A 12,029-nucleotide genomic window follows, 5' to 3' on the forward strand; every position below is an offset into this window, starting at 1 on the left:
ATTCAGATAAAGTGCTTTCATCCCAGCCTTCACCTGGACCCTATTTGCCGCAACGCCACCAACTATACTCACGCCCCCTACTCCCTCTATTATTGGGACATCCTCGGCCTCTTCCCTTACATGTACACTCTCCTTAACTTTAGACCTCGTAAGGTCACCTACCCTCGCACCCTCCCCCCCCCCCCCCCCCCCCCAAGTAGTTTAAAGCCCTGTCTACAGTCCTCTTTACTCGATTCACCAGCACTCTGGTCCCAGCACGGTTCAGACCAACCCCATCCCGCCCGAACATGTCCCACCTACCCCAATACTGGTGCCAATGCCCCATAAACTCAAACCCATTCCTCCCACACCAATCCCTGAGCCACCCATTCACTTCCTTAATCCTGTCAACCCTACGCCCATCTGCACACGGTTCAGGCAGTAGCCCAGAGATAACCACCTTGTCGGTTCTACTTTTTAATTCCATTCCCAGCTTTTCATACTTTCCATACAAGTCTCATCAAACTTCCTCTCTGACACCGTGATACAATCCTTGACTAATAATGCTACCCCTCCCCCCCTTCTACCTCCTTCTCTACTCCTACTGAAGCATTTGAACCCCGGAACCTGCAACAACCATTCCTGACCCTGCTCTATCCATGTCTCTGAAATGGCCACAACATCAAAGTCCCAGGTACTGATCCACGCTGCAAGTTCATCCACTTTATTGCGAATACTCCTGGCATTAAAGTATACGCATTTCAAACCCTGCTCCGCTTCACCCCCATGATGCCGTTCATTGCAGTCCCCATCTGTGCCCCCCTCACTTTCACCCCTGCTACTCAAGACCCCACCCCCCCTCTGAATCAGTTTAAACCCCCCTGCATAGCCTTAGCAAATTTTCCCCCCAAGATATTGGTTCCCCTCTGATTCAGGTGTAGACCATCACTCCTGTAGAGGTCCCACCTTCCCCAGAATGAGCCCCAATTGCTCAAGAACCTGAACCCCTCCCTCCTGCACCATCCCCTCAGCCACGAGTTCAAACTTTCCCTCTCCCTGTTCCGCTCTACACTATCCCATGGCACAGGCAAGAGTCCCGAGATAACCACCCTGTCCGACTTGGCCTTAAGTTTCCACCCCAACTCCATAAATTTCTGCTTAATATCCCCTTCCCTTAACCTCCCTATGTCATGCGTCCCCACATGAACTATGACTTGGGGTTGATCCCCCTCACCCTTAAGAGTCCTAAACACCCTCTCTGAGACATCCTGGACCCCAGCCCCTGGGACGCAACACACCAGCCCTGAGTCCCTACCATTACCTCTGACTCTCCTATCCGTCCCCCTAACTGTGGAGTCCCCAATCACTAGGCCCAATCTTTTACAAGAGAGGTGGAGGATGGAGTTTAATGCGGAAAAGTGTGAGGTAATTCACTTTGGCAGGAATAATGGATGTGTAGAGTATAGGGCTAACAGTAGGACTCTGAATAGTGTGGATGAACAGAGGGATCTAGGTGTATGTGTACGTAGATCCCTGAAAGTTGGGAATCAAGTAGATAGGGTTGTTAGGAAGGCAAACGGTGTCTTGGCGTTTATTGGTAGGGGGATTGAATTTAAGAGCCGCAGCGTCATGTTGCAACTGTACAAAACTCTGGTGCGTCCGCACTTGGAGTACTGTGTGCAGTTCTGGTCCCCACATTATAGGAAGGATGTGGAGGCTTTGGAGAGGGTACAGAGGAGGTTTACCGGGATGTTGCCTGGTATGGAGGGGAGGTCCTATGAGGAGAGACTGAGGGATTTGAGGTTGTTTTCATTAGAAAGAAGGCGGCTGCGAGGGGACCTTATTGAAACATATAAGATGATCAGAGGTTTAGATAGGGTGGACAGTGATAACCTTTTTCCTCGGATGGAGAAAGCTAGCACGAGGGGGCATAGCTTTAAATTAAGGGGTGGTAGTTATAGGACGGATGTCAGGGGTAGGTTCTTTACCCAGAGGGTGGTGAGGGATTGGAATGCCCTGCCTGCTGCAGTTGTAAACGCGCCTAGTTTGGGGGCGTTTAAGAGATCCATGGATAGGTTTATGGATGGAAAGGGTTTGGTTTAGGTTAGAGGGTCATTGTTTTTTAACTGGTCGGCGCAACATCGTGGGCCGAAGGGCCTGTTCTGCGCTGTGATGTTCTATGTTCTATCAAGTGTTAGTGTGTGATTATGCCATGAATGAGAAATGGGTACCAGCCATAGTTTTAGCAAAAAACAAGTCTAAGTTCTTGTGGTCCAAAATGAAGATGAACTATTTTGGCAAAACCATGCTAGCCAATTGTTATCATTTCAAAATGATTTGTCTGAATCATCTCCAAAAATATCAACTCCTTTAGTCCCTAGTATTGTGAATACTACAACAGAAGACTGAGTTGCCTGATTGTATTTCCGTTATTATTATGGTCAGCGGTATAGTGCTTGCACTGCTCCTCCCTCAAAGCACCAGGGATCCGGGTTTAATTCCAGCCTTGGGTGTGGAGTCTCCATGTTCTCCCCGTGTCTGTGTGGGTTTCCTCCGGGTGCTCCAGTTTTCTCCCACACTCCAAAGATGTGTGGGTTAGTTTGATTGGCTGTGCTAAATTGCCCCTTGATGTCAGGGGTACTAGCAGGGTAAATGTGGGGTTAAACAGGGATAGAGCTTGGATGGGATTGTTGTCATTGCAGGTTTGATGAGCCAAATAGCCACCTCCTGCACTGTAGGAATTCTATGATTCCACACGAGAATGATGCAGAATTAGTTCCAAGAGGAAGTGTCTACTGAAGTTCCAAATCATACTTCAGTCTAGCATAGCCAAATTTCAGAACCTGGTGTCCAATCAGAAGAATAGACATTCTCCTGATTGACTTTTGTATTGACTGTGTGTCATGATTAATGGTGCATAGTACTGTGTAGCAGAAATTCATACCTGTGTGGCCAGGGCTGACACATAGGGTAGACTATTATTAATCCTGTATGTAATATTGTGGTCATTTGTTGCTGTGCCCACAGAAGTAAAGGGGGAGGGATATATATTTAAAAGGGTTGCGTGAATGATTAAGAACTGATTGCATGATTTGATGGTGATGTCAGAACGGTGTTGTCACAGGCTGCTGTTTTACTTTCACTTTGTACTCCACGTAGCTCAGGGAATACCTTTCAATAAAGCTTTGTTATAACTACGCATGCAAACCACGGCCATTTGTTTTTGCTTAGAGCCCACAAGCCCCATCATAATTAGGACATTACAGGTCTGGAGTGGCATGCCGACTAGACCGGATAAGCAGATTTCCTTTTGTACGGGACGTATTAGTGGTTTTTACGACAACTGATCTGGTTGTCACAAGTTTTCAATTCCAGATTTGTTAATTGAATTTTAGTTCTACTAGCTTCGCCCAGCGCATTGGCCTGGGTCTCTGCATTGCAATATTACCACAACACCACTGTCCCCACCTTGACTGACACAGAGTAAACATCACCCCACCTGCCATCTTGGGCTGACGTGCGTGTCACCTCCCCTCCCAATCAGAGAAAGCATCTTTTCTGGATTAATCACAGCTTGGTATGGCTCCTGCTCTGTCCAAGACGCAAGGAACTACAAAGGGCCGTGAACATAGCCCAGTCCGTCACACAAACCAGCCTCCCATCCATTGGCTGCCTTGGCAAAGCAGCCAGCATAATTAAGGATCCCATACACCCCAGGCATTCTGTCTTCCACCATCTTTCGTTAGGAAAAAGATACAAAAGCCTGAGATCACATACCAACCGACGTGAGAACAACATTTTCCCTGCGGCTGAAAGACTTTTGAATGGACCTGCCTTATATTAAGATGATTTTTCTCTGCACCCTAGCTATGGCTGTAACACTACATTCTGCACCCTCTCCTCTCCTCCCCTCTGTACTCTACAAGTGGTATGCTTTGTCGGTATAGAGCACAAGAAACCATACTTTTCACTCTATCACAATATATGTGACAATAATAAATCAAATCAACCCCCCGGCTCCACATGCCCGTGTTTTTGCCCCCGTTTTACGAAGGCCTCTAATGTTTTTCAATCTTGAAACTTATTGAAATGCAGGCCAGGACGGCAGACAAAATCGAACGGTTTAAGCGGGCTGTGGAGTATTACGCAACGGCCAGCAAACCCAGGCCGCCGCCACCTCTCGGACCTTCCCCGTTCCTGGGTGAGTATGCAGTCGGAACAGTGTGACACTGCCAGTTCCGCAGAAAATAACATCTCTTAATTAATTTTACTGGATATGAGGGAAGCTAGTTGCTCGCCTGCAGGGGATAGCAGGCACTATCTTGAAGAACTGCAGTCCTGTGTGGAGAAGCTGCAGTTGGGTTGCGGGGTTATGAGCTATCACTGTAATCTCCGCCAGCCCTTACTGATGAACTGGAATCCATCTACAGCCTCCATTTCCTCTTTTAAAAGCGTGCAGTGATCATCAAACCAGGCTATAGCTCCCGCAGTCACTAAATGGAGTTCTGTGACCCCTCCGCTGAATAGAGTCAGGGGCACAGCCTTCAATGATGTGAGTCGTTGATTGGGGTGCAATCTGGGCTCTCTGCAAAACCCAGTCTGTGCTGGACTTCTGCACGCAAACCTTGGCCGATGTGGAAACGGTTGCAGAGTGCCCAGTGTTGGCGTGGCAGGTGGAGGCCCAGATGGGCAGGTTGTGAGATCTGAGGAGGAAGAAATGGAAGTGGGCTCCCTATTAAAGGAAGGATGTGCTAGCCCTGGAGAGGGTCCAGAAGAGATTCTCAAAAATGACCCTGGGAATGAAAAACTCGACGTATGAGGAGTGTCTAAGGACTCTGGGTCTGTACTCGCTGGAATTTTGAAGGATGAGGTAGGATCTCATTGAAACGTACAGAATACTGAAAAGCCTGGGTAGTGTGGACGTGGGGAAGACGTTTCCATTAGTGGGAGAGATTAGAACCCAAGGGCACAGCCTCGGAGTGAAAGGGCGACCCTTTAGAACTGAGATGAGGAGGAATTTCTTCAGCCAAAGGATGGTGAATCTACGGAATTCATTGCCACAGAAGGCTGTGGAGACTGAGTGTATATAAGACAAACAGAAGTTCTTGACTGATAAGGGGATCGAGGTTACGGAGAAAGGACGGGAAAATAGGGTTGAGAAACTTATCAGCTATGATCGAATGGATGGAGCAGACTCGATGGGCTGAATGGCCTAATTTTGCTCTTCTCTTATGGTTTGCCAATGGTGATGTGCTCCCTGGTACTGTTCCTTAGTCATCTGCACTAGCACATTGAAAGGGAGAGTTGCAGGTGGAATGATTAGGCCCTTGTATAGTGTAATGGCAGACTTGGGTTGATGTAGACTTTCTCCAGGAGCTTTCTTCGGTGGGGGGGGTGTGGTGGTGGCCGGGGAATGTTACTGCTCCCGCTTGGTTTGGTTGCAGAAGGAGGGAATGTGGGCATCTTTATAGGGGAGGCTTGCAAGGTTGTAACGTTTCATCTTTCTTGTTATAGGTTTGGGCCCTGGTCAGTTCGGCATGCCCCCTTTCCCAGCCTCTCACATGCAAGGAATCCCTCAACCCAAACCAATGGTAGGTCTCCATTCTGCGCTGAACATCTGAATATCTTAATGATGGAGGGGTGGAAAGGATGAGGGGCCTGACTGGGTGTGGATGGGGTCTTTTATTTGTGTGAAGATGTCTTGCTGCATTTATGTAGAGCCTCAGTGAGACCTCACCTGTCGCAGTGTGCACAGTTTTGATCCCCTTATCTAAGTACTGGCTGCAGAAGGCGTGCAACCAAAGTTTGCCAGGTCAGTCTCTGGGGTAGCAAGCCTGTCCCATGAGGAGAGCTGGAGCTGGGTTCTTTCAGTTTGGATGAGTGAGAGGTGCCCTGATTGAAGTGGACTTGGGGCTCGATTGGGTAGGATTAGACTGGAAGTTTCTCCCTGGCTGGGTAAGGTGTCTCCTGGGGCACACTCTCAGTATGAGGAACAAGCCATGTAGGACTGAGGCAAGTGAGGGGGAATTTTTTTCACTCAGAAGGGGGAATTCTCTTTGGAATTCTCTACGCCAGAGGCTATGACAGCTTAATCAGTGAGTTCGTTTGAGATAGAAATCGATAACTTTAAAGATTCCAAGGGATAATGGCATAAGCAAAAGTGGTGTAATGGTTGAAGATCAGCCATGGGTTGGCACGATGTTTAGCACTGCTGCCTCAGTGTCAGGGGCACGGGTTTGATTCCTGGCTTGGGTCACCGTCTGTGTGGAGTCTGTACGTTTCCAAACAACAACCACCACCACCACCACCACTACACACACCGCCTCCCCCTCCCCCAGGACCGACTGCATGGAGGGTAGCAGTCACTAGAATGAAGGCTGGCCACTGGATTTGGGAGAGGAAAGGGGTTCAGCGTGTGGTGGGGGTGGGGGGGGGGGGGTGGTCTCTTGATTGGGAGGGTCCTTTGTGATGGGGTAGAATTTTATTTTTTAAATCATTCTCTTAGTTTGAAAATGAGCGAGCTGTATGTTGAGGGCAGGATGTTTAGCCTGTACACCAACTAACTCCCCCTCTCTCTCCTCTTCCCCCATCCCCCTTAAAAGTTCCCACCTCCGCCGATGATGCAGAAGCTGCCATACCAGCACTTCCCGCCGGCTCCAAACCCATCCTTCACCTTCCCCCACCCTCAGGCTCACTTGACGCACGGGCCCCACTTTGACCTCGGGCCGGCCAAGCTCGACAGCCATCTCCAGCGGCCCGGCAAACCATTTGGCGAGTGGGCCGGCTCCTACGGCCCACCAGCCCCTGCCAGGATCTCCAACCATGTTCCCAGCAAAGAGCCTCCATCGCCTCTTCCCAATTCTTCGCCCTCCTCCTCCGATGCAGAGGAACAGAACGGCGGCGTCGCGACCAAGTAAGTCTCAACTTCAAATTTTGCCTGCTCACTCGTTCTTAATCTGGGTTCTCACGGGCTGTGTGCATGGGAGGGATTGAAACCAAAAAATGAATCTACAACCCACAGGGTTTCAACCTCGCCAGAACAGCTCAATAAGTTCTGCTCTCTTCTCTAAATAAAGTAGTGCAGATTGGTTGAGCCAAAAACATACATCGAACTCTGCCTTACATATCCACAGAAAAGCAGAGTGCTGTTAAATTTTTATCAAACATCGGTCTGACATATACTTGGAGCATTGTGCTCAATTCTAGTCTCCATATCCCTTGGTTAGACCCACACTGGGAGCACTGTGCACGGTTCCAGTCTCCGTATCCCTTGGTTAGACCCACGCTTGGAGCACTATGCTCAGTTCCAGTCTCCATATCCCTCAGTTAGACCCATAGGGAGCACTGTACACAGTTCAAGTCTCCTTATCCCTCAGTTAGCCCCAACTTGGAGCACTGTGCACAGTTCCAGTCTCTATATCCCTTGGTTAGACCCACAATGGGAGCACTGTGCACAGTTCTTTCTATTCTCTCTCCATCAAACACATCCAGGAAAGCACAGGAATAGGCAGTGTGGTTGGTATTTTTAAGTGTTATGTAAGCCAATGCCCTTGTGTTCAGATTTCTCACAGTGAGAAGCACAGAATTTGCCCAGGAAAGCTGTGCTCTCTGGGAGAGAGCCCCAACATTTCCCATCCACATCCAGCCACCGGGCAGAGGGTGATTGGCATGCCTGTGTTTGGAATCAGTTTGTGGTGTCTAATAGGAGGATCCTCTTGTTCTTTTTTCAGCCACCTCATTGATCAACCCTCTCAACGTAAAGCAAACTGGGAAGCTGCTGGCGGCAACACTGCCGCCACGAACAAGAGCCCAGAGACCAGCTGTGCTGAGGTAAACATTGAATGCCAGCAGTGATGTTTCTACCATTGCTGGAAGGTTGTTGACTGTACTGCCTGCTTGGCAAGTGGCACGCTGTTTGTGTGGGGGGGAGGGGGGGGCTCAAATTGGCAAGGGTGCTGCATGCTCTCAGGCAAGGGGTGACCCTCAAAATGGGAGCAAACCATCTTTGCAATCATAGTGCAAAGAATGACTTGGTAATACAGAACCTGAACAGAGAAGCACGCTGGCAAAGCTTTTCATCTTGCACCTGTCAGGACAAATGCAAGAACACCAAGTTTCAAAGGATCGCAACAATTTATACTAGCGGAGAAAAGGATGTTGATTGGTCGGCGAGAACTCACGGGCCGAGGGGTTACCATGGAGAGAGCAATGGGGAAGCATCTCTTCGAGCTCCCGGGTAATTCAGAAAAAGGCACAGGGTTTGAACATGTTTGCAGAGTACATGTCCCAAAGAAAGACAAAGAACAACAAAATCAGCCCGGGAAACAGGCCCTTTGGCCCAACGAGCCTGCGCCGCCATCTCAACACCACCAGTCCCCCTCTCCCCCCATGACCCCTGTCTAATGTTTTATGGCCATCCAGATTGAGGGAAACTGATTTAGGGACAATTTATTCCTGCCAATCAGCCTAACAGCACATCTTTGGGGTGTGGGAGGAAACCGGAGCACCCGGAGAAAACCCACGCAAACACGGGGAGAATGCGCAAACTCCCACAGACACCGGCCCAAATCCATGTGTCTGTACAGCAATCAGCGGTAGTCACTGAGCTGTCGTCTTGCCCAGTATCTTGTCCAGTTTAGGCACACACTAACGACATGAAGCACTAGGCCAATCTCGAACAACCAAGAGCAGCCCCAGTACGACCCATCGCGTGTATGCCCCTCGTTGGACACGAGGTGGACCGACTTAAAACCTGTGAATGAAAAGAGAAAAACGTTATTATCATTACCAGGGACGCCCCAATGCTAATGACCCTTATTTAAAACAATCTCGTATATCCACCCATCTCCAACCCAGTCATGTGCCTGTCTAAGTTACTCTTAAATGACTCTAGCGTATTTGCCTCCACCACCTTACTTGGCAAAGCATTCCATACCCCCACTACCCTCTGTGTGAAAAACCTCCCTCTAATATCTGTGGTGTACCTCTTCCCCCCTCATCTTAAGTCCATGGCCCCTTGTCCTACGTGTTTCTATCATAGGAAATAGCTTACCTCTGTTTACTCTATCTATACCCTTCATAATCTTATATACCTCTATTAGATCCCCCCTCAGTCGGCGTCTTTCAAGGGAAAAGAGCCCCAATTTATTCAATCTTTCCTCATACCCCAGTCCTTCCATACCAGGCAACATCCTGGTAAACCTCCTCTGCACTCTCTCCAGAGTCTCCACGTCCTTCCGGTAGTAAGGCGACCAGAACTGGACGCAGTACTCCAAATGCGGCCTAACCAACGTTCTGTACAACTGCAACATTAGACTCCAGCTCTTATATTCTATACCCCTTCCTATAAAGGCTAACATACCACAGGCTTTCTTCACCACACTCTCCACTTGCACTGCCACCTTCAAAGACTTGTGCACTCGCACCCCCAGGTCTCGCTGCGACTCTATACCCCTTACGGGCTTACCCTTTACCATATAACTCCCCCCTACGTTTTTCCAGCCAAAATTCTGTCCCTGCTTATGCATGTGTGTCAATTGCAGCATGCTGCAATGATCCGCGTGTAAGTGGCTGCAGGCATCTCTGGGAGGGTTTTGAAGAATCACTGAGGGGCTGTTTCGTGGGGTCACTGGACTCTGTCCGAAAACTACCCTGAAGATTTTTGGGCTTGAAAGGGTGCCGCAGGATTTCGTGTCAGGGCTCTGCAGGCACTCGTGGGCAAGCTTCATGTAACAGGAGGGTGCAAGGAATAGCTCAATTCACCTCAGCAGTTCCTTGACATGAATTCTCTGGGATCTGAGCAAGGTGCACAGTCTAATTGTCCTGAGAAGGTGGATGGTTGGTGGCCCATTTTGTGGATTATTGTTCCCAGGCTGGAATGGTGCCAGTCTCGGGCAGGAACCTTCAACGCTGACCACGTTCCTCCAGTTACTCTGGGATGGAGAGAGAGAGATTGAGAGCCTGTGTGACATTCTCCATCTCCTGTGCCTCCTTTGTGAAAAGACGACCAGGCTATTCACGTTACATTAATTGCATGAGAATACTAAGTTGGAAGGAACGTTGTTTCATTTGGTAGCTAGAGCACTAGTAAAGGGAGACCGCTGGGGCAAGCGGGTAGTTGGTAGGAAGCAGGCAGAGTTAATGTTGCATTCTGTAGATAAATCTTCTATCAATAAAACTATCGTTTTGAATTTCATATTCAACTGGCTGGCTTGGGAACAAATAAAAGTAAGGTCCTCTAAGGTGCAGAGGAGATTTAATTCACTAAATTCACAGCATTTATTAGGGAGACTGCTGGAATACAGGTAGTAGGATCAGAAGCTGTCACAGGTAATGCTGCATTCTGTGGATAACTCTGTTATCAAGAAAACTGTCAGTGAGTTTCACATTTGATTAGCTGGCTTGGGATTAAATGAACAAATACCCTTTTGAACAATGACGAGACAGAATACAGGAATGAGATAGAGAATCTGGTGAACTGGTGCAGTAACAATAATCTCTCCCTCAATGTTAGTGAAACGAAGGAGATTGACATCGACTTCAGGAAGCGTATTGGAGGACGTGCGCCTGTCTACATCAACAGGGATGAAGTGGAAATGGCTGAGAGCTTTGAATTTTTAAGTGTCCTGGTCCCTCCATGCCGACACTATAGTTAAGAAAGCCCACCAATGCTTCTACTTTCTCAGAAGATCGAGGAAATTTGACATGTCAGCTAGGACTCTCACCAACTATTACAGATGCACCATAGAAAACGTTCTTTCTGATTGTATCACAGCTTGGTATGGCTCCTGCTCTACACAAGACTGCAAGAAACTACAAAGGGTCATGAACATGGCAGGCTGAAGAGAATCAGTAAAAGAACCAGCGCGGCGTTGTGATCTGGAAGGTGCTGCCTGAAAGGGTAGTTCACACTCAAATTCCCAATTAAACACTTCAAAAATAATCTTTTTGGGGCTGGGGGAGGGATTAATTGGATAACTCTGTCAGAGCTGTCACAGGCACAGCAGCCTTCTTTCCCATGCTCTGAGATTGCCTGATTCTTCCTCTGTTGCAGGGAGTAACGGATGCCAGAGTTGGGAGCAGGCAGCCCTCTGCACCTGTGCCACAGGATGTGCCACCCGCTCCCATCAACCCCACTGCACACATCCCATCACTGCTCTCCATGCAAACCAGGAACCACATGGACATCACCACCCCGCCGCTGCCCCTGGTCGCACCAGAGGTCCTTCGAGTGGCAGACCACAGGCACCGGAAGGGTCTCATGTACCCTTACATCTATCAAGTCCTGACGATGGTGAGTGCCAGTGCCAATGTGACCGAGAACAAGTGCGTGTCCACACACAGATCCTGGGTGAAGGATGTTATTTAATTGGGGATCTTGAGTTGGACTGTAGTATCTAGAGCCCTTATAAAGGGAGAGTTCAATGGCGGGAGGGGAGCAGAGAGACTGAAAGCTGCGTTCTGCCTTTGAGTGATGTGGGGACTGGGATTGTGATGCTTGCAGCAATCACGGGGAGATTTCCCAGATAAACTTGAAGATAGACCCTTGACCCAGGAGAGCAGGGAGAGCCGCCCCTTCCTTCCTTCCAGTAGTGACTATGGAATTTTTAACATTCTCCTCAAGAGGTAGACAGGGCTTCTGTTAATGTCTCCCCTGAAATTCTCTTCTCTTCATTGGTGCAGTCCTTCTGATTTTGTAGCACTCCCTCAGTAATATCCATCTGACACTGCGATGCTCTGTCATTCTTAACCCTCGCTGTGGTGTGGCAAACCCTCAGCGTGGACCCTGGGGTGGCCTGAGATCATGAGCTCGAGTCTATAGTGCCCTTGATCCTACAACTGCAATGAACATTTGATTCTGTTTGCAGATGGCACAAAAATTGGCAGCATGGCTGATAGTGACCAGAATTGTCAAATTATACAGCAGGATGTAGATAGATTGCAGACTTGGGCAGAGAAATAGCAGAACCCTTAAGAGCAATTGACATTTTTTATTCATTTGTGGGGCATGGGCGTCGCTGGCTGGCCAGCATTTGCTGTCCATGGAGGGC

At 48.8% G+C, this 12,029-nt stretch overlaps 1 protein-coding gene across 3 annotated transcripts in view; it reads left to right on the forward strand.

The window, feature by feature from the left end:
• fam120c (family with sequence similarity 120 member C) overlaps positions 1 to 12,029 on the forward strand; it is a 61,993-nt gene that overhangs the window by 32,749 nt on the left and 17,215 nt on the right. For 2 of the 3 annotated variants that reach the window (XM_080182825.1, XM_080182824.1), the window contains exons 5-9: positions 4,075 to 4,180; positions 5,494 to 5,570; positions 6,582 to 6,892; positions 7,710 to 7,809; positions 11,033 to 11,272. In XM_080182825.1, coding sequence (XP_080038951.1) covers positions 4,075 to 4,180; positions 5,494 to 5,570; positions 6,582 to 6,892; positions 7,710 to 7,809; positions 11,033 to 11,272 — 834 coding nt within the window. The remainder of the gene's footprint in view (positions 1 to 4,074; positions 4,181 to 5,493; positions 5,571 to 6,581; positions 6,893 to 7,709; positions 7,810 to 11,032; positions 11,273 to 12,029) is intronic. The other variant, XM_080182826.1, reaches the window with a different exon arrangement.

Source organism: Carcharhinus amblyrhynchos, unplaced genomic scaffold (genome assembly GCF_965287045.1).
Source record: "Carcharhinus amblyrhynchos unplaced genomic scaffold, sCarAmb.v2.hapA scaffold_90, whole genome shotgun sequence".
Classification (NCBI taxonomy): Eukaryota; Metazoa; Chordata; class Chondrichthyes; order Carcharhiniformes; family Carcharhinidae; genus Carcharhinus; species Carcharhinus amblyrhynchos.